The 22,036-nt window shown below is 47.7% G+C and overlaps 2 protein-coding genes across 2 annotated transcripts in view; one reads left to right on the top strand and one right to left on the bottom strand.

Annotated features, from left to right (window-relative positions):
* Window positions 1-38: 38 nt before the first annotated feature.
* Window positions 39-4,402, bottom strand: Galr2 (galanin receptor 2). Its single transcript, XM_048366890.1, is given in 4 exon segments — window positions 39-327; window positions 1,445-1,645; window positions 1,647-1,833; window positions 4,282-4,402. Coding segments are annotated over 4 exon segments (798 nt in total).
* Window positions 4,403-4,435: 33 nt separating this feature from the next.
* The window catches only part of Srp68 (signal recognition particle 68), a 35,736-nt gene continuing 18,135 nt past the window's right edge, over window positions 4,436-22,036 (top strand). Inside the window, exons 1-8 of the mRNA XM_048364971.1 lie at window positions 4,436-4,613; window positions 7,466-7,532; window positions 9,746-9,859; window positions 11,738-11,933; window positions 13,497-13,579; window positions 14,481-14,590; window positions 15,444-15,526; window positions 19,025-19,165. Of these exons, the coding sequence (XP_048220928.1) occupies window positions 4,451-4,613; window positions 7,466-7,532; window positions 9,746-9,859; window positions 11,738-11,933; window positions 13,497-13,579; window positions 14,481-14,590; window positions 15,444-15,526; window positions 19,025-19,165 (957 nt within the window). The 5' untranslated portion in view covers window positions 4,436-4,450. The remainder of the gene's footprint in view (window positions 4,614-7,465; window positions 7,533-9,745; window positions 9,860-11,737; window positions 11,934-13,496; window positions 13,580-14,480; window positions 14,591-15,443; window positions 15,527-19,024; window positions 19,166-22,036) is intronic.

Genomic DNA, 22,036 nt, shown 5'->3' with positions numbered 1-22,036 from the left:
GGGCGCAGACCCTGCAGAAGCCCCGGCGATCCTGCCCGTCACCTTGCGCTTGGCCAGCCTGGGGGCCGCCGGTCAGGCCGAGCACCAACCAGCGCCGGCAGCAGGTGGCGGAGGACGAAGGTGCCGAGGTCCATGGCGCGCTCCGGGCCGGGTGGGTGGCACGCCGTCAGGTTGGCCAGCCGCGACGGCCGGTGGTAGTAGCTCAGGTGGGGCCCGGAGAAGAGCAGAGCCAGCCCCCGGATGAGCCCGAGGGCGGCCCGCGCGTTCCAGGGCGTGCACAGCTCAGCTCGCTCGCGGGAGTGCAGCGGGTAGCGGATGGCCAGGTACCTGGGGGCTCAGTCGGGAATGGAGTCCTGGGGTGAGCCGGGGCCTGGGCCGCAACCCTGCACCTCCAGCTCCAATACCCACCCTCAGGGAAGGTCCCTAATGTGGGCGGGCTTCCAGGGCACCATGCCTGGAGGGCAGGGCGGGTGCCAGCTCCTGCCACTCAGCCTGAAGGGAGCTGGAGGCCTATAGGTCCCGCCTGAGCCGTGGGAACCCACACATCGTCAAATCAGCTCAAAGGAAATGGGAAGTCGGACACCAGGGGCTCATTGAGCCTGAAATCCCAGAATCTCCAGAGACTGAGATCTGAGGATCGTGGTTCAGAGACAACCTGGGCAGGAAAGTCCACAAAATCCTTATCTTCAATTAACCCCTCCCCCGCACCCCAATCCAGAAATGGAGGGATGTCTCCAGTGGTGAAGTGACAACCTTAAGTGGAAAAGGCTCAGGGACAGCATTCCCCAGGCCCGGAGTTCAAGCCCCAGTACCGGCACACTGGAGAAACTACGGTAAATCCGAGTTACCCCCACTCTAGGATCCACCCTGGTGTCTTTTCAAGCGCCACCTGAGCCCTGAATGCTCTGGAAGGCTCCTCTTGGTCCCCTGGCTGGGACAGAGAGCCACAGCGCAGGTCCCTTGGCCTGGGGGGAGGGGTGTGAGGTGCGGATCCTTTGACTTGGGCCATGGATTTACCAGGAGGACCCAAGTTTCACAGTGAGGACCCAGGCCAACAAACTAAGAGACAGCTCACTGCATGCAAGCCATTACCGGCTGGCTACTCCGAGCTTAAGGTGATTAACCCAGTGGAGCTCCTCTGTAAAATGGGCGCAGCACTCTCTCTGGTTGCAGCCTGACGTGGAGAAATGCCCCCCTTTGCCGGGTGCAGGAGGAGCTGGAGAGCCGCTCTTCAGCCTTGGGCCCTAGGAGGGGCCTAACTGAGCCACACCGCAGGCCCCCATTCTTGGCACTTTTTCTCCTTGGTGCCTGCTTGTGTCTCACTGCCCCCATTTCCTTTGCTGAGCAATCCCTCCTCCGTCCCTGGGTTGTGCCTCCCTCCCCAGCCCCTACCTGAATGCCAGCCCTGAGACTAGCTCGCTCGCTCACTTGCGCGCTCACTCACCGGTCCAGGGAGACGGCGGCCAGCGTGAAGCCGCTGGCATGCATGGTGGGGAAGATGAAGAAGTGCACCGCCTTGCGGAGCAGCCCGCCGAACACCCAGCCGTCCAGGGTGTCGATGGTGGTGGCCTGGAAAGGCACGCAGCACACGAGGAAGCACAGGTCGGCCACGCCCAGGCTGAGGATGAACAGGTTGGTGGTGCTAACCGCGCAGTAGCACAACCAGCACGAGTGCATTGCCCACGGTGCCCACGAGGAAAATGAGTGCAAAGAGCAGGGGCACGAGGACGGCCTCGGGTTGCCGGCTGACCTCGCCAGCAGCCTGACTGGCTGACAGGCGGCCCAGCCGGGCTGTGCTGGGGCCCAGGGAAGGAGCCAGCAGCCAAAGGATGCCTGCCGGAGGCGGGGCGGTCCCTTGCAGCGGCTCCCAGCTCCGGCTGGAGTGGCCCCACGCGTGTTTCTTAGTCCACCCACCCTGGACTGTAGGATCTGCTCCTGATCTCCAGGGAAATGACTTCCTTGGAGACTCGGGGTGGCGGAGGGCGTCTGGCGTCCTGTGGGAGCGCCTGGAAGGGATACGCGCCCCTGGCCCTGCGCCATGGTCTCCCCAGGGCCAGCTGGAGGTGCCCTGCAGAGTTGGGGGGTGGAGAGGATAAAGCAGGCTTTCCCCAAAACTGCCCAAGCCGGGAGCGCCAGGTGCCACAGGAATCCCAGGTAACGGCAGGGTGAAGGAAGAGCTTTTTCCTTTTCTTTTCTTTTGAGACAAGTTTTGTTACGTAGCCCAGGCTGGAGTCGCAATCTTCCTGCCTCCACCCTGTGAGTGTGGGGGCTACTGACATGTGCTAACACATAAGCCAGAGAAGACGCATCCGGAAGATGTTGTTAGTGTCTTCTCACTCCCTTCTCTCACCTACTGTCTCTCCTCCAATTAAGTCTAGTAAATAGGCCAGTTGCCAGTTGCTCATGCCTGTAATGACTCTTATCTCCAATTAACCTCCAAAAACAGGAGGTAGAGGTGTGTTTCCAATGGCAGAGAACCAGTCATTAGTGAAAAAGCCAAACAAGAGTTCAAGACTGATTTCAAGCCCCAGGGCTGGTACATGCGCGCACACGCACACGCACACACACACACTCCAGTAAATATTGCTTCTCAGAGGCTTCAGGTGTGAATGCAGTGGCATGTATGAGGCCCAAAGCCAGTTCACTGAACCTGAATCAAATCTTTTTCTCTCAGATTTCAAAAAAGGGAAACCTTTGAGAAAATTAAAAACAGCAAAGTTCCACCCACTCGCAACATGTTTTTCTGGATGGTGTTTAGGGTGCAATAGATGTTGAATATTTGTTTTGGGATCCGTTATTTGTGTGGTTGAATCGTCGCTATTTGTGTGGACTTCACCCTCCAGTTCTGGAAGTCTGGAAATCACCACCTTTTATCACTGCAATGCAAATTCTGCTTTGGCTTCTCCTGTCCTGTTTGAGTCCCAATCAGAAGTGTGCGTGCGTGTGTGTGTGTGTGTGTGTGTGTGTGTGTTGGTCTTGGGCTTGAACTCAAGGTTAGCCTTCTACCCAGCTTCACTTCCTCCACCTCCTTAACACTAGGATTACAGGCCAGAGATTTACTTCAAAAGGTTTACTCCAATTTCGGTGAGGTAAGCCAACCTCAGAGACACAGACGGTGCATGTTTTCTCTTATGCGTGGGAGCTAGACCTAAAATACACTGCAACATGGTCAATCATACAGGTCAATTATACTCTACAGGACTCTAGGCATTCACACACAGTAAGACTAAAGGAGGATAGTCTTAGGAGAGGAACACAAAGGCGCAACGCCTATGTGATCATATAAAATAATATTTACCAAAATGAATTCCAGGAAATGCAAAGAGGTTTTTGCTTTGTTGCTGTTTTTTCTTTTCTTTTCGTCTTGTTTATTCTGTTCCTTTATCTGTCTTTGGGAGGCAAAGGCAGGGCACAGAAATGGAGCGACAGGGGCTGGGAATATGGCCTAGTGGCAAGAGTGCTTGCCTCGTATACATGAAGCCCTGGGTTCAATTCCCCAGCACCACATAAACAGAAAAAGCCAGAAGTGGCGCTGTGGCTCAAGTGGTAGAGTGCTAGCCTTGAGCAAAAAGAAGCCAGGGACAGTGCTCAAGCCCTGAGTCCAAGGCCCAGGACTGGCAAAAAAAAAAAAAAGAAAAAAGAAAAAGACATGGAGGGACAAAGAGTGAACACATACAGCAGTGCTATCACTACATAGATACTACGTTGAAAATGAACTGCACAATTTGTGGGTGGGGATGGGAGAGAAAAACTGTGAGGGAAGGGGAGACATTGTCCAAAAAGAAATATACTCTTGGCTGGGAATGTAGTTTAGCGGTAGAGTGCTTGCCTAGCATGCACGAAGCCCTGGGTTCGATTCCTCAGCACCACATACACAGAAAAGGACAGAAGTGGTGCTGTGGCCCAAATGGCAGAGTGCTAGCCTTGAGCAAAAGGAAGCCAGGGACAGTGCTCAGGCCCTGAGTTCAAGCCCCAGGACTGGCAAAAAAAAAGGAAAGAAAGAAAGAAATGAATGCTTTACCTGACTTATGTAAGTGTAAGCCCTCTGTACATCACCTTTATAATGGCAATAAACATGCCAATTTTGTTTGCCTATCCAATCTCAAGCTGGCCTGGAAATTCTGACCCTCCTGCCTCGGGCTTCTTAGTGTTGTTCTTGGCCCCGCCCACCCTGACGTGCCGGGACCCGGCAGGTGGACGTCCAATCTCCAAGTTCTCACGGCCTTGACGGACGGCAGGTGGGATCGCAGCCTCGCCAGCTACAGCCAGGCCAGCCTTAACCAAGTGCGCAGGCGCGCTCCGACTCCTGGGTCCCGGCGCGGACCGTGCGGCCGGCGGCCCAGTCCTCCCACATCCCGTCATCCCCCGCTGGACGGTCCCGCTCTCTCCCTCCACGGGCCATCTCGCCTTCTCTCTCTCCCGTCCTGCTCTGCGGCGGCGCAGGGGCAAGATGGCTGCTGAGAAGCAAGTCCCGGGCGGCGGCGGCGGCGGTGCCGGCGGCGGCGGCAGCGGCGGGGGACGCGGTGCCGGAGGGGAGGAAAATAAAGAGAACGAGCGCCCGTCGGCCGGGTCGAAGGCCCACCGAGAACTCGGAGACAGCCTGAGCCTGGAGAGTATCCTCGAGGCTCGGCCCGAGGCGCAGTGACGACGTGTCGCTCCGGAGCCGCCGGGGCGGGGGGCCCGGCCGGGAGCCCGGCGGCGGCCGCCGCGGCGCCGGCCCTTCCGTGGCGGGTCCTCCGAGGCCCGCCCGGCGCCGGCCTCTCGACGCGGGGTGGGGGTGGGGGGCTTGCTCGCTTGCAGGCCGGGCTCGGGGGGGGGGGGCGGGGGTCGTCCTTTCCTTCCGGGCGGCCCGGCGCGGGGCGGGGGGGCCGGGAGGGCGGGATGGGGCCGGGTGTCTGCGCTCACCTCACGGCTTCGCGGGGGTCCGGTCGGGGTGGGGGGCTGGTGCTGGGCTCGGCGCCGTGCCCACCTCGCCGCGCCCCGGAGCCGAGTGGGGAAACTGCCGTCTGGCCTTTCCAGCTTTAAAAAAAAAGTCTTGCCTGACAGCTGTCATCGGCTTGGCAGGTTAAAAATAAATAAAAAATCACCGCTCGCGGCTTTGGAGGCAGAGGTCAAGGTTGTGCGCTGTGAGGAAAGAGAAAACCACACTGGCCCTTTTCACACAAGTTTTCCTCTCGCGTGTTCGCCCCGGTGGCGTTTTCCTCTTTAAAGATCTGTAGGCATGTCGTCTTGGAGTCTTCACACAAAACCCACGTGGGACTTCGTCTCCAGTTTTCATTAGTGTGGATCTCAGTTGGGTGCTTATTTCACTAGTTTGTGAGGTGGTTGTGGTTTTTTTTAGGGGGGGGGGATTGGTGTGTGTGTTTTCCTGAGACAAGGTCTTAACTGTGTATGTAGCCCACACTGGTCTTCACTTGTAATCCTCCTGCCTCTACCTCCTGAGTACATGAGCTACTTACTACTTATGTCTAGTTTTTAACCTTTAAAAAAAATAGTGTTTAGAATGGTACTTGGACTTGAACTCTGTGCTTCTGCTCTGTCCCTTGATTTTTTTTTGTTGTTGTTGACCGTTGGCAGCTCTACTTCTGGCGCTTTGGTGGTCAATGGGAGAGATCTCACAGATTTGTTTCCTGCTAAGGGTGTCTTTGAACCTCAGTCCTCAGATCTCAAGCCACCTGAGTCGGGTTAAAGGTGGTCTGCTAGTTTGTAGAGTTTTTTTCTTTTGTTTCTGTGCGTGTGTGTGTTTAATAAGTAAAGAAAATCCAGGCAAATTTCTGAAATTACACACTGAGCTTGATATTTTAATATGATTTTCAGCTTGGAGTTTCACTTTTTGCTTTGGTGGTATAGTTTTCATGAATGTTAGAGTTCTGTGATTTTGCTATGAAACCCATATCTTGTACCTTTTTAGCTGTTGAAGGACTTAAAAAAATAACATGCTTGGGAAAGGATGACATTTAGCTAAAGTTCACTGACTTTCCAAAAATTTGGTACATAGTCTTAGATATTTATTTTTTGCCTGTTCTGAGGCTTGAACTCAGGGCCTGGGCGCTGTCCCTGAACTTCTTTTGCTCAAGGCTACTTGGTCTACCACTTGAGCCACAGTGTCACTTTGGGCCTTTTCTGTTTATATAGAACTGAGGAATCAAATCCAGGGATTCATGCATGCAAGGCAAGCCACACTGTCAGCCATAGTCTTAGATATTTTAAGATTCTTTAAAAGGAGAGTTTAACAAGAACTTTTTTTCCCCTCAACCCTGTACCATGGATGGAACATGCATATTGCTAGGCAAATGCTCTCTACCACTGAGCTGGCCCGAGTGTTTTGTTGTTTGTTTTTGTTTTTGGCCTGGGCCTTGGACTCAGGGCCTGAGCACTGTCCCTGGCTTCTTTTTGCTCAAGGCTAGCACTGTGCCACTTGAGCCACAGTGCCACTTCTGGCCGTTTTCTGTATACGTGGTGCTGGGGAATTGAACCCAGGGCTTCATGTATATGAGGCAAGCACTCTTGCCACTAGGCCATATCCCCAGCCCCTGCTTTGGTTATTATTTATTTATTTATTTTCCCAGTCCTGGGACCTGGACTCAGGGCCTGAGCACTGTCCCTGGCTTCTTTTTGCTCAAGGCTAGCACTCTGCCACTTGAGCCACAGCGCCACTTCTGGCCATTTTCTGTATATGTGGTGCTGGGGAATTGAACCCAGAGCCTCATGTATACGAGGCAAGCACTCTTGCCACTAGGCCATATCCCCAGCCCCTGGTTTGGTTATTTTTGAGATAGGGTCTTGCATTTATGCTCAGCTGGACCTGGACTGTGATCCTTTTATTTCTACTTCCTGAGTAACTGAAATGATAGGCACACACTGTAATACCCAGGTTTGATTGTTTGAGAAGGTATCTCTTGAATCTTTTATTCTGGCCTCCAGCCACAGTCCTCCTGATATCTGCCTCTACTGTAGCTAGGAATCCAGACATGAGCCTGCCTTAAACTTCTGATATTTTTACGGTAACAGTATCCTATTTTTGTTGGTATGTGCTAATGAGATTCCCTGGAAGCATTGCAGCTGTTAAGAAGAGTGAGATTTAGCAGAAGTATAGTAGCTGTTACTTGTAACCTGAATCTGTGTGAATAATAAAATGGGTAATCCAGATAGAAATGGATGGGAGCCGTTATACTTACAGCCAGCATTTAGCATCTCTGCCTTTTTTTTTTTTTTAAACTGCTGGGGTTCAGCAGTTCCCCAATGGCATTCACTTCCTTTTTAAGTTTGATAGTAGTAATAAGTTGAGGAATTGGCTTTTTTACAAACTTAGCCTTGTTTTATGACAGGATACTATTTAAAACGGACACAAATAGTTCACAGATGTTTACAGTGCCGCGGTTTATCACAGGTACAGACCAACAGTACGGGTTTTGATTTATTTAGGTTCTTGCCATTATAAGCTTTTCCTTAATCTTGGCTCTAGTTCTTCAGATTATTAAGGAGTCCCAGCAGCAGCATGGCCTGCGGCACGGAGACTTTCAGCGGTACAGGTTAGTATCATGCACGCCATTTGTGGAGGTCATGGGGGAATTGTCAGACTTGGTTCACTTTGCTAAAACCCTGTTTTCTCTGCTGTATCTGGCCCAGGCAGATTGAGCAAGATGGGCGTAGTGGGAGATTAAGTGGGAGAAGCAGACAGACTAGGCTATATAGGGCTCAGCAGGCCAGAGTAATGAGTTCAGGTGCTATAGTTTGTCATGGAAAGCCATGAGAGAGTTTTAAGCAGGGCAGGGCATTCCTATGTGCTCTGACTTTCCTGTGATTAAGGAAGTTGTCAGACACAAATTTAAAGTCCAGTGAAGCTCATAAATCCAGTCATCACAACATTCAACTTTCTGTCTCTTCCCCCCCCCCCCCTTTTTTGTGCTGGTACTGGGGCTTGAACTCAGGACCTCACACCCTCAGTTGGCATTTTTCACTCAAAGCTGGTGCTCTACCACTTGAGCCACACCTATTCTTCCATTTGTTTTTTCCGTATGTTCTTAGACATGTTCCCAATCTCCTTTTTATTAATTAATTAATTATTATTACTATTATTCATACTGTCTTTGGGGGTTAAGCTCAGGGCTTGGGCTCTGTACCTGAGCTTTTCTGCTGAAGGCTAGCACTTTAACATTTGAGTCACAGCTCCATTTCTGGCTTTTTGGTGGTTAATTGGAGAGAAGAATTTCACAGGCTTTTCTGTCCAGGTTGGCTTCAAATTGAGATCCTCAAATCTCAACCTCCTGCACAGCTAGGATTACAGACATGAGCAGACCAACACTTAGCACTTTGTTGTTGCCTTAAGCCACTGTTTTTCTTGTTTATGTTGACACTTGCTGCTGTGCTTTAGGCAAATGATTTGGGGACCAAAGTTGCTTTTTAGGGATGTGCTGTGTACTCCTTGAGGGAGCATTCAACTCCAGGATTTTCTTTGCACAACAGACACTTCATGGAGAATATCATTCTAAACTGACAGTAGCTGGTAAACAGATGCTTTCTTACTGCTGTCTGTATGCTGGGCCCTGGAAGCAGCTTGGCATAGAAACAACTGTCATATGTTCTACTCCAGGCTATAGCCCTCCTTTAAGACCTTCCTTTTTCCTTTATTTGTTTACTTATTTTTTGGTGTGAGTACTGGGGCTTGAAATCCAGGCCTGGGTGCTGTCTCTGAGCTTTTGTGCTCAAACCTAACATTCTACTACTTGAGCCACAGTTCCACTTCCAGCTTTTTGGTGTTTTTAATTGGAGGTAAGAGTTTCATAGGCTTTCCTGACTGGGCTGACTTCCAGCCATGATCTCAGCTTCCTGAATAGCTAGGATTACAGGTGTGAGCTACCAGTATTCAGCTCCTTGTTTTGGCACCAAAAGTTAACTGCACTCTAAAGTCCTGTCTACTTTAAATCTGGTAGCCAACTCTTTTTTTTTTTTTTTGCTGGTCCTGGGGCTTGGACTCAGGGCCTGAGCACTGTCCCTGGCTTCTTTTTCCTCAAGGCCAGCACTCTGCCACTTGAGCCAAAGTACCACTTCTGGCCATTTTCTATATATGTGGTGCTGGGGAATTGAACCCAGAGCTTCATGTATTCGAGGCAAGCACTCTTGCCACTAGGCCATATTCCTAGCCCTGGTAGCTAACTCTTTAGGCAAAGATTACTAGTACTGCATTCCTCATTTATTTACCCCTCCTAAGGTAGGGGATTATTTCTTTTAAAATGACACTTATTTATTTATTTATTGGCAGTACAGGGCTTGAATTCAGGTCCTTCTGCTTGCTAGGCAGTACTCTATCCTTTGAGACATGCCCCCAACCATTTTTTGCCTTCATTGTTTGATTGTTTTGTGCCAGTCCTGGGTGCTGTCCCTAGACATCTTTTGCTCAAGGCTAGAGCTCTATCACTTGAACCAAAGCTTTACTTCTAGTTGCTTTTTTTTTGTTTTGTTTCATTTTGTTTGGGGGTGGGGTGGGGAGTGATCCAGACATAAGAGTCTCACTGACTTTCCTGCCCAATCTGGTGTTGAACCTTGATCCTCTGATCTGAGCCTCTTGAGTATGTAGTATTACAGGTGTGAGCCACTAGTACCCAGCCTTTGCATGCTTGAATTTTCAATAAATGTTTGTCAGCTATGTCACATAGAGTCCTACAACCTCTGACCTTCATAGAATCTCCTACCCAAGCTACTCTAGTAGCTTGTCTGACTGAGTTTTGTTTGTATTTCATTGCAGGGGCTACTGTTCCCGCAGGCAAAGACGTCTCCGGAAAACACTCAACTTTAAAATGGGGAACAGACACAAATTCACAGGGAAAAAAGTAACTGAAGATCTTCTGACTGATAATAGGTATTAACTGCTCAGTGCACTGAGCCAAGTCCATCTTGCTAGTGCGTTTATTGAACAGCTAGAGTGAGCAGGACATTATGTCAAAATTACCCCATGTGACTGTCTTAGCAGCTATATGGGTGAGTGCTTTTTACTTTTCCTGTGTTCTAGAAGCTCAGGAGATTCATCAGCTTCTTCAAGAACTGTGTTAGGATGATAAATGTTAAAAGTTAGTGACTGGCTGGGCACTGGTGGCTCACACCTGAAGTCCTAGCTACTCAGGAGGCTGAGATCTGAGGAATGTGGTTCAAAGCCAGCCTGGACAGGAAAGTCTGTGAGACTCTTATCTCCAATTAACCACTCAAAAACCAGAAGTAGCCATGTGGCTCCAAGTGGCCGAATACTAGCCTTGAACAGAAAAGCTCAGAGACAGCGCCTAGTCCCTGAGTTCAAGCCCCATGATGGACAAAAAAAAAAGTTAGTGACTGAAGTCTATCCAGTTATTAGGTAAAGCAAATGTAAATTTCAGTGTCTAAAGTTCTTAGTATATATATGTTTTTGTGTATAAAATGAAATCTGGTTTTGTGTAAATTATTACAGATGTATTTGAGGATTCTATTTCTGCTGAATGTAGTAATTCTTAACATTTGCTTAAGGATAATCTTCAATTTGGTCAGATTAGATAGTCTTCCTGTCACCTAATGTGTTGTTTTTGTGTTTTTTTTCAGTCCTGCGGCTTGAACTCAGGACCTGTGCCCTGACCTTGAGCCTACCACTTGAGTCCTAACACCACTTCTGACTTTTTCTGAGTAGTTTATTGGAGATAAGAGTTTCACAGACTTTCCTGCCCTATCTGGCTTTGAATCATGATCCTCAGATGTCAGCCTCCTGAATAGTTAGGATTACAGGCATGAGCCACCAGCTTTCAGCTACCTTCTTGTATAAATAAAATTTTTATTGGGACAGAGCCATTGATTGGGTTAAAATAGCAGAGTACTTGTGGCAGACTGTGGCTGCCTGCAAAGCCCTTTATTCATTTGTTTTGCTTCAGTACTTGGGCTTTATCCTTTAGTTTTTTTTCACTCTAGACTGGCACTCTACTACTTGAGACCTAGCTTCACTTCTGGCTTTTTTATGGTTAACTGGAGATGAGTCTCATGGATTTTTCCGCCTGAACTAAGATCCCCAGATTTCAGCCTCTTCAGTAACTAAGATTACAAATGTATGCCACCAGCACCCTATCTTAAAAACATGTAACCTTGCATTTTCAGCTGTACTTCCTCCCCTTCTTTCTTTCCTTCTTTCTAGAAGCAAAGTCTTGATAAATAGTCCAAATTGATCTTGAACTCAGAATCCTTCCACTTCCTGGGGGCACTGGTGTCTCATGCCTATAATCCTAGCTACTCAAGAAGCTAAGATCTGAGGATCACCGTTCAAAGCCAGCTTGGGTGGGCAAGTCCATAAGACTCTTACCTCCAATTAACTACCAAAAAAGTCAGAAATGGAACTCTGTCTCTAAAATGGTAGTACACTAGTCTTGAGCACTAAAGCTCAGGGACTGCCCAGACCTTGAATTCAAGCCCAGGACCAGTACAAAATAAAAACAATCTTCCTGCTTCTACATCCTGAGTGCTAGGAATACAGGCATAAACTATCATGCCTCGCACACTTGAGGCTTTTCAATTAAATGTGTCCAGTAGAATGACTAGAAAACTGAGGTGGAGCCACGTTGGGATAGGAGATGCTGATTAGTGACTAATACTGAGAAAGGGACCCTAAGGGCTTTGAAAAGGTGGTGGAGAAAAAAGCCAAGAGGCAGGAGATTGTGTCTTAGAGAATGCACATGGCTCTATTGCTCCTGGTCCTCCTTGTTCAGGCTCCCATCTCTGTCTGGTTTAGATATTTGCTGCTGGTCCTGATGGATGCTGAAAGAGCCTGGAGCTATGCCATGCAGCTCAAACAGGAAGCCAACACTGAGCCTCGAAAACGGTTTCACTTGCTCTCTCGCCTTCGCAAAGCCGTGAAGCACGCAGAGGAATTAGAACGCTTGTGTGAGAGCAATCGCGTGGATGCCAAGACCAAGCTAGAGGCCCAGGTTAATATCTTCACATCCAGCTTTGCTTTATTGTGGAGGCTAGAGGTGTGAGTCCAGTCCAGACATTTAAACAAAGTGACCGTTAAACAGAATAGCGCCTTTCTCTGTTAATTGGTAGTGAAAAAGGAAACAGTTTCTTTCTTTTTTTTTTTTTTTTTGCCAGTCCTGGGGCTTGGACTCAGGGCCTGAGCACTGTCCCTGGCTTCTTTTGGCACTTCTGGCCATTTTCTGTATATGTGGTGCTGGGGAATTGAACCCAGGGCCTCATGTATACAAGGCAAGCACTCTTGCCACTAGGCCATATCCCCAGCCCCAGGAAAAAGTTTCTGATACTGTTTTTTTTTCTGGGGATGAAACATGGCCTCCCTTATACTAAGCGAGTGCTTTGCTACTGAGCTTACCCCAGCCCTGATGATGCTTTTAAAAGGAGAAATGAAGAACTTTTGAGTTTGAGTTCTTGATTTTCATAATTAGCTAACTTTTCAAGAAAGATTAAGTTGCTTTTGGTATATATAAATGGAAAGCTTACATCTTATATGTGGCAATTTCACAGGGTTTTTTTTTTTTTTTTAATTTTCTTTTTAAAGAGTTGACAACTTTTTTTGAGGCATAGTCTTGTTTGTAGCCCAGTCTCAGACTTGAAATCCTTGATCTCCATTGGGATTATAGGCATGTGTCACCATGTCCAGCTGTATCCAACGTTTTTTTTTTCTTGTTATTCGTCGTGGGGCTTGAACTCAGGGTCTGGGAGCTGTCCCTGAGCTCTTTTGCCCATGGTTGATGCTCTCTCACTTTGAGCCACAGCACTACTTCAGGTTTTCAGGTGATTAGTTGGAGATAAGAGTCTCATGGAGTTTTCTGCCTGGGCTGGCTTTGAACCATGATCCTTAGGTCTCAGCCCCCTGAGTAGCTAGGATTATAGGTATGAGCCACCGGTGCCTTGCCATGTTCAACTTTTGATATTCATATTTTGAAGTTCTTTCCTTGGAAAGTAATGGTTCATAAAAAATGCCTATATATTGGTATATTTTATTATTTGTTTTTCTCTTTTAAAGCCAACCTTTTACATCTCTAATCTTTTTTTGTTGATTTCTGTTGCTGTTGTTTCTTGAGATAAGGTGTCATGTAGCTTATACTGGCTTTGAACTATATTCCATGCTGGCTTTGGACTTGATACCTACCTTCGCCTGCCTCCCAAATGTGTCTGTTTACTTGTGGTTTTTAGAGCTTTCTAGGCAGGTATTCCTACCATGGAGCCACACACATCTCCAGCTTAGTACTTGTTTTTTACCCTCACTAGGGTAACTAACTCAGGGCCTAGGTACCTTGAGCCCCAGCTCCACTCCAGCTTTTTGGTAATTAATTGGAGATAAGAGTCTCTTAGACTTCCCTGCCCAGGCTGGCTTTGAACTGCTATCCTTAGGTCTCAACTTCTTAAATACCTAGGATTACGGGCATGAGCCACCAGTGCCCAGCCCACCTCTGCACTCTCGATGTCAGAGTTAGGAGCCTTAGAGGAAGATGATGCTAGAGCTCTGGTTGTTGTCATTCCATTCCTTACAGGCTTACACGGCTTACCTCTCAGGAATGCTGCGCTTTGAGCATCAAGAGTGGAAAGCTGCCATTGAAGCTTTTAACAAATGCAAGTAAGTCCTCTTATTGAGGGGCTATGGACAGTTTTGAGTCTAGATAGGCACATTTAGGCTGCAGGCCCCTACTAGCTTGTTTTTGTAAAGCTTAAGAGCATGTTTTTTATTTCCCCTATGGAAATGATTATTCACTTTTATCCTTAGAACATGCCAGTACTGACAGTTGATGTAAGAGTTTCCAAGGGCTGGATTTGTTTGTAGCCACTTTTTTTCTGTTGTGCAGCTTGAATTCAGGGCCTGGGCACTGTCCCTGAGCTCTTTTGCTCAAAGCTAGTGGTCTACAACTTAAAGCCACAGTGCCACTTCCAGATTTTGAGTGGTTAATTGGAGCTAAGAGTCTCACAGAGACTTTTCTGCTCAGGCTGGCTTCAAACCGTGATCCTCAGATCTCAGCCTCCTGAGTAACAAGGATTACAGGTGTGGGTTACCTGCACCCAGTGCCACATAGTTCTTGTGAATTTTTTTTTTTTGCAGGGGGAGGGGAGGAGGGGGAGGTTGGCCATGGGCTTGAACTCCAGTCTGAGTGCTGTTCCTGAGCTCTTTTGGTCAAGGCTAGCTTTCAACCACTTTGAGCCACAGCTTCACTTCCATTTTTTGAGTAGTTAATTGGAGATAAGAGTCTCACAGGAGCTGGGCTGTGGTTTTTTTTTGTTTTTTTTTTTTTTTTCCAGTTCTAGGGCTTGAACTCAGGGCCAAGGCACTGCCCCTGGCTTCATTTTGCTCAAGACTAGCACTCTACCACTTGAGCCACAGCGCCACTTCTGGCTTTTTCTGTATGTGTGGTGCTGGGGAATCAAACCCAGGGCTTCATGTATGTGAGGCATGCACTCTACTAGGCCATATTCCCAGCCCTGGGTTGTGTTTTCTTAAAATAAGGCTGCCCTCTGCTTGCTCACAGGACCATCTACGAGAAGCTGGCCAGTGCTTTCACAGAGGAGCAGGCTGTGCTATATAACCAGCGCGTGGAAGAGATCTCGCCCAACATCCGCTACTGCGCATATAATATTGGTGAGCAGGCACTGATGCTTCCCACTGTTGAAGCCCATGTCAGATCCTGTGGGGGGTCACTGTGTCTCCTGCCCTTGCTCCAGCCTTAGCCTGCCTTCTCATGGATGAGAAAGTAGCACTTTCTAAGTCAGCTGGCTGAGAATAGCACGAGGTGGCTGCTTGGCTTCTGTTTCCATCTTACCTCCTTCTCCACTCCTGAGTCCCTACCAGAGGCCACTTACATTTTTATTGGCTTAAGTTGACAACAAAACTAGGAAAATGAGGGTTGAAAATGTGGCTTAGTGATAGAATGCTTGCCTAGCATGCATGGAGCCCTGGGTTGGATTCTTCAGCACCACATAAAGAGAAAAAGCCAAAAGTGGCGCTGTGGCTCAAGTGGTAGAGTGCTATGCTAGCCTTAAGCAAAATGAAGCCAGGGACAGTGCTCAGGCCCTGAATCCAACCCCCAGGACTGGCAAAAAAAAAACAACCCAAAAACTAAAAAAAAAAGATTTTCATGGATACCTTGTTCCAAACATACATCTCTCCATTATCTTCATTTCCCCATGAGTGTGGTACATTTATTACAACTAATAAATCCCCATTAACAGACCCTAATTTCTCAAAATCGATAGTTTACATTAGAGTTCACGTTTGGCCTTGTAGACTCTGTCTTTGAACAAAGATTTAATGACATGCACCTCCCATACAGAGTATTTGCTCTGCCCCTCTGCGTTTATTCTTTGTGAAAAGACTTGTCTTCAGAGAACACAGCCTAGACCACGCTGCTGACGCAGAGAAATGTGCTTTCAGAGGGAAGGGCTCCTCTGAGTCCCAGCTGAATCTAGTAATGCTCTCTCTCTCTTCCCCTCAGGGGACCAGTCGGCCATCAATGAGCTTATGCAGATGAGATTGAGATCTGGGGGTACTGAGGGTCTCCTTGCTGAAAAACTGGAGGTAATCTTGTATGTTCATTTTTGTGGAAAGCTTTGATTTGAAAACATCCAGAGGGGGCTGGGGATATGGCCTAGTGGCAAGAGTACTAGGATAGAATACATGAAGCCCTGGGTTCAATTCCCCAGCACCACATATACAGAAAATGGCCAGAAGTGGTGCTGTGGCTCAAGTGGCAGAGTGCTAGCCTTGAGCAAAAAAAAGCCAGGGACAGTGCTCAGGCCCTGAGTCCAAGGCCCAGGATTGGCAAAAAAAAAAAAGAATGAAAACATCCAGAGGAAATTTATAATTGTATCTTCTAGGGATAATTTGCTATTAATATATATTTTAAACTTACTTAACTGGGGTTTGAACTTAGGGCCTTGCACTTGCTGTGCAGCTAGGCACTCTATACCTCCAGCCCTTTTATGCTTTAATTATTATTATTATTATTATTATTATTATTTTGACCAGTCCTGGGGCTTGGACTCAGGGCCTGAGCACTGTCCCTGGCTTCTTCTTGCTCAAGGCTAGCACTCTGCCACTTGAGCCACAGCACCACTTCTGGCCATTTTCTGTATATGTGGTGCTGGGGAATCGAACCTAGGTCCTCATGTATACGAGGCAAGCACTCTTGCCACTAGGCCATATCCCCAGCCCCATGCTTTAATTATTTTTTAGATAGGGCTTTTTGGAGTGTTTTGGTCCTAGCCTTAGGCAGAATCTTTCTACCAATTTTTTTTTTTTTTTTTTTTTTTGCCAGTTCTGGGCCTTGGACTCAGGGCCTGAGCACTGTCCCTGGCTTCTTCCCGCTCAAGGCTAGCACTCTGCCACCTGAGCCACAGCGCCCCTTCTGGCCGTTTTCCATATATGTGGTGCTTGGGAATCGAACCGAGAGCTTCATGTGTAGGAGGCAAGCACTCTTGCCACTAGACCATATTCCCAGCCCCAGCATGTTTTTTTGTTTTTTTGGTTTTTTTTTGGCCAGTCCTGGGCCTTGGACTCAGGGCCTGAGCACCATCCCTGGCTTCTTCCCACTCAAGGCTAGCATTCTGCCACCTGAGCCACAGTGCCCCTTCTGGCCATTTTCCGTATATGTGGTGCTGGGAAATTGAATCAGAGCTTCATGTGCACGAGACAAGCACTCTTGCCACTAGGCCATATTCCCAGCCTCCCAGCATGTATTTTTAACAAAGTACATTTTACTTTTTTTTTTGCCAGTCCTGGGGCTTGATCTCAGGGCCTGAGCACTGTCCCTGGCTTCTTCCCGCTCAAGGCTAGCACTCTGCCACCTGAGCCACAGCGCCCCTTCTGGCCGTTTTCCATATATGTGGTGCTTGGGAATCGAACCGAGAGCTTCATGTGTAGGAGGCAAGCACTCTTGCCACTAGACCATATTCCCAGCCCCAGCATGTTTTTTTGTTTTTTTGGGTTTTTTTTGGCCAGTCCTGGGCCTTGGACTCAGGGCCTGAGCACCATCCCTGGCTTCTTCCCACTCAAGGCTAGCATTCTGCCACCTGAGCCACAGTGCCCCTTCTGGCCATTTTCCGTATATGTGGTGCTGGGAAATTGAATCAGAGCTTCATGTGCACGAGACAAGCACTCTTGCCACTAGGCCATATTCCCAGCCTCCCAGCATGTATTTTTAACAAAGTACATTTTACTTTTTTTTTTGCCAGTCCTGGGGCTTGATCTCAGGGCCTGAGCACTGTTCCTGGCTTCTTTTTGCTCAAGGCTAGCACTCTGCCACTTGAGCCACAGCGCCACTTCTGTCCTTTTCTATATATGTGGTGCTGAGGAATTGAACCCAGGGCTTCGTGTATACAAAGCAAGCACTCTACCACTAGGCCATGTTCCCAGCCCCCGACGTTTTACTATTTTTAAATATTCAGCTTTTCTGTTGATTCGTAGAAAAGTAGATACATTAGATTTAAATAGGCCAGAGGGATTGGTACACAACTGTAATCTCAGCTGTTCTGGCGGCAAGAGGAAGAGGATTCTGAGTTTTAAGCCAGCCTAGGCAAAATTGGCTTGAACCAATTTCAAAACACAGTGTAGACAGGGCTGGGAATATGGCCTAGTGGTAAAGTGCTTGCCTTGTATACATGAAGCCCTGGGTTTGATTCCCTAGCACCACATATATAGAAAACGGCCAGAAGTGGTGCTGTGGCTCAAGTGGTAGAGTGCTAGCCTTGGGCAAAAAAGCTCAAGGACAACACTCAGGCCCCACTTTAAGCCTTCAGCAAAAAGAATCCAGGGACAGTGCTCAGGCCCTGAGTTCAAGCCCCAGAACTGGCAAAATACAAAAACACAAAGTAGAGGGGCTGGGGATATGGCCTAGTGGCAAGAGTGCCTGCCTCGGATACACGAGGCCCTAGGTTCGATTCCCCAGCACCACATATACAGAAAACGGCCAGAAGCGGCGCTGTGGCTCAAGTGGCAGAGTGCTAGCCTTGAGCAAGAAGAAGCCAGGGACAGTGCTCAGGCCCTGAGTCCAAGGCCCAGGACTGGCAAAAAAACAAAACAAAACAAAAAAACCACAGTGTAGAAAGAATAGCTGAGGATCTGTGGCTCAAGTGGTACAGGTGCTTTCCTAGCAAGTGTGAGGCTCTAGGCTTAATCCTTTGCACAGAAAAGAAAGTAAGGACCGGTGCTGGTGGCTCCGGTCTGTAATCCTCCCTACTCAGAAAACTGAGATCTTAAGATCTCTGTTCAGGCTGGGGATATGGCCTAGTGGCAAGAGTGCCTGCCTCATATACATGAGGCCCTGGGTTCGATTCCCCAGCACCACATACACAGAAAATGGCCAGAAGTGGTGCTGTGGCTCAAGTGGCAGAGTGCTAGCTAGCCTTGAGCAAAAAGAAGCCAGGGACAGTGCTCAGGCCCTGAGTCCCAAGCCCCAGGACTGGCAAAAAAAAAAAAAAAAAAAAAAAGATCTCTGTTCAATGCCAGGCTGGGCAGAAAAGATGGTGAGACTCTTGTCTCCAATTAACTATAAAATGCTGGAAGTGGACTTAGAGCTCAAGTGGTAGAGCTCTAACCTTGGGCAAAAAAACTCAGTGGGCAAACAGCACTCAGGTCCAATTTAAGCTCCTATACCAACACACACACACACACACACACACACACACGCACACACACACACACGAAGGAGAGAGAAAGGAATGGAAAAAGGAAAGAAGATGATTAGCAGAACTTTGTATCCTTCTTCTCTTACTAAGAGGGCAATGTTAGTTATAGAAGTAGATAGAGGGCTGGGGATATGGTCTAGTGGCAAGAGTGCTTGCCTCCCATGCGTGAAACCCTGGGTTCAATTCCCCAGCACCACATATATAGAAAATGGCCAGAAGTGGTGCTGTGGCTCAAGTAGCAGAGTGCTAGACTTGAGCAAAAAGAAGCCAGGGACAGTGCTCAGGCCCTGACTCCAAGCCCCAGGATTGGCTAAATAAATAAATAAATAAAAGGAGATAAATTGTCACTCATGTCCCCAATTAGAGTTTTAACTTTTAAACTTCTTTTCAGGCCTTAATCACTCAGACTCGAGCCAAGCAGGCAGCTACCATGAGTGAAGTGGAATGGAGAGGGAGAACCGTTCCAGTGAAGATCGACAAAGTGAGGATCTTTTTATTGGGACTGGCTGACAACGAAGCCGCCATCGCCCAGGTGAGGAGGAAGGGCCTATCCGGCTTTCTCTGCTTCCTGTCTGGAAGTGGACCTAAATATTCACAATGCATTGGTTTATGGTGTTCCTTTGTTCCTTTCTCATAAAACAAGAATTTATAACAAAGCTGTTTGGGAGTTGCGAAGTCTGAAAATGTATCATCTTGATAGTTACTTTGAAAACCAATCTTATAGGAGCATTATGTTTACAGGGCAAAGAAATTGACAATCATAAGGCAAAAAGAATGGTGAGAGCTGGGGTGTAGCTCAGTGGCAAAGTGCTAAGTGCAACATCCTGTGTTCAATCCCCACTACCAGAAAAGCAAAGACCAAAACAAAACAAAAAGCAGTTATAAGCCAGGCGCTGTTGCCTCACGCCTGTAATCCTAGCTACTCAGGACGCTGAGATCTGATGCCTGCATTTCAAAGCCCGCCCGTGTAGGTAAGTAAGTCTGTGAAACTCTGGTCTGCAGTTAAATCACAGAAAAGGCCAGATGTGGCACTGTGGCTCAAATGGTACAATGCTCTAGCCTTGAGCAAAAGGAGCTCAGGGACAGTGTCCAGGATTGGAGGAAAAAAAATAATAAAGGTGAGCGCAAAGGAAGGGACATAGGTGGCCCAGCAGGAGGTGCAGCAGCACAGCTGTTGTTCCCTAATCCTTGGTCCTCACCCTCTCGCCCTAAAGGTTCACCTCTTGAATTTCTGGGCATTTTCTGAAGAGCCTAGTTAAACCGGAATATCTTGTTTTGCATCTGGTATATGTGCAATATTCATGTAAAGCTGTACTTGAAGCTACATATTGATATAATTACCTGTTTGTGGCTGTGGATAACCAAATGTATCCCCAAAGATAAGAGAGATCTTGATAATCTCAGTTTGTAGGAGACAGACCATATATTAGAGCTCCTCCATGTGAGGAGCTTGAACTCAGGTCCTGGGCGCTGTCCCTGACCTTTTTTGCTCAAGGCTATTGCTCTACCTCTTGAGCCACAGTGATACTTCTGGCTTTTTTTGTTTTGGCAGTGGGGGGGAGGGGGGATGGAGTAGTTTTGTAGCCAGCCTGGTCTGGCTTTGAACCTTGACCCTCAGATCTCAGCCTCCTTAGTAGCTAGGATTATAGGTGAGCCACTGATACCCAGCTGCTGGGTATTAAGTTGGGCTGTTGACCGTGGCTCAGTAGGGATTGGAGGAGTTTCTAAGACTTCTCAGTCGTCCCTTGAGCCCCAGATCATTTATGTTGGAAGATAGTGGGCATCTTGTTAACTGTGGTAAGTATCCAAATTCTTTAGGGACTTACTCTAAAATGGCCACTTAGGGTCCTGAGTTGCTTCTAGCAACTGAAGATGATGTCCTTCTCTGTGTTGCATTTTGCCCTCTCATTTCCCTTTTATTTGCTTCAGTGACAATAATAGAAAAGTTTTTTCATTAAAGTCCAAGGAACTCTTCAGGGAGCACTTCATTGGTACAGTTGGACTACAGTTCCTCCTCTGGACTAGGGCTTTGCTAGCAACTATTTTAGTTATGAGATTAGGTACATTTTCTTATTAAGTTGTCAGTGCTGGGGGAAAATAAAAAAAACATTGCTTGAGTGCTGGAGCAGGCACCAAAAGACAATGGGGCAAATTCTAGTTTGAATAGGAAGTGTATGAGGGCATAGGTACACATTAATTGGAGGCTCCTAAAGGCCAGCAAAACCCAGTGTTTAAGTGATTATAAAACAAACCTTGCCGGGCACTGGTGACTCATGCTTGTAATCCTGAGGACTGTGTTTTAAAGCCAGCCCAGGCAGGAAAGACCATGAGACGCCTATCTCCAATTAACCAGCAGAAAACCGGCAGTGGTGCTGTCGCGCAAAGTGGTAGAGCACTAGCTTTGAGCTGAAGAGCTCAGGGACCAGCACCCAGGCCCAGAGTCCAAGCCCCATGACAGAGAAAAAAACCAAACAACAAAAAACGTGAATCCTTCACATTTAGAAGATACTGTGGTAGTTTTGATTGGTTTGTGCTGACAGTTGAATCCGGCGCTTTGTGTAAGCTAAGCTCACACTTTTATTTGGATAGTCCTAGGCTTCGACTCAAGGCCTGGGCACTGTCCATGAACTTTGCTCAAGGCTAGCACTCTACCACTTGGGCCACAGGGCCACTTCCAGCTTTTTTCTTTTTTTTTTTTTTCTGTTTATGTGGTATTGCATGGTTTCATGCATGCTAAGCAAATACTCTACCACTAAGCCACATTCCCAGCCCTCAATATCCATCTTTAGCATATGTGAATAAGCCAGGTGTGGTATTGCACATCTGTAATCCCAGCCCTGGGGAGATGATACTAGGAAGATGTTTGATTCAAAAAGCAAAAATAGGCTGGGTGCCAGCAGCTCACACTTGTAATCCTAGCTGGTGACTGAGATCTGAAGATCCTGGTTAGAAGCCAGTTTGGGTAGGAAAGTCTGTGAGACTCTTATCTCCAATTAACCACCCCAAAATGGGAAGTGGAACTGCTCAAAGTGGTAGAACACTAGCCTTTAGCAAAAAGCTCAGGGACAGCGCACAGGCCCTGAGTTCAAGCCCTACAACCTATTAAAAAAAAGAAAAAACCATCAGCCATGACCATGAAAGCTTACCTCAAGTACTAGTACTAGCAAGTAGTAAAAAAAAGAAAATCCTTAGATGTCAGGTCTTGCACTGTAACTGATTGATTACATATCCATACCCATTGAATGATTCATGGTTATTACATATGGGGAAATGCCCTTTGGACCGTTGAAGTTAATCTTTAAAATTGCCCCATAGTGCTGCTGTCAGATTATTTGGCTAGATCTAACACAGTGCCTGACAGTTTTCAATGTTATGTTATATTATTCTCTACCTTGGGAACCAG

Source organism: Perognathus longimembris, chromosome 17 (assembly GCF_023159225.1).
Source record: "Perognathus longimembris pacificus isolate PPM17 chromosome 17, ASM2315922v1, whole genome shotgun sequence".
In the NCBI taxonomy this organism is placed as follows: domain Eukaryota; kingdom Metazoa; phylum Chordata; class Mammalia; order Rodentia; family Heteromyidae; genus Perognathus; species Perognathus longimembris.
The sequence above is the reverse complement of the archived record's forward strand: the minus strand, read 5'-3'. Positions and strand labels throughout refer to the sequence as shown.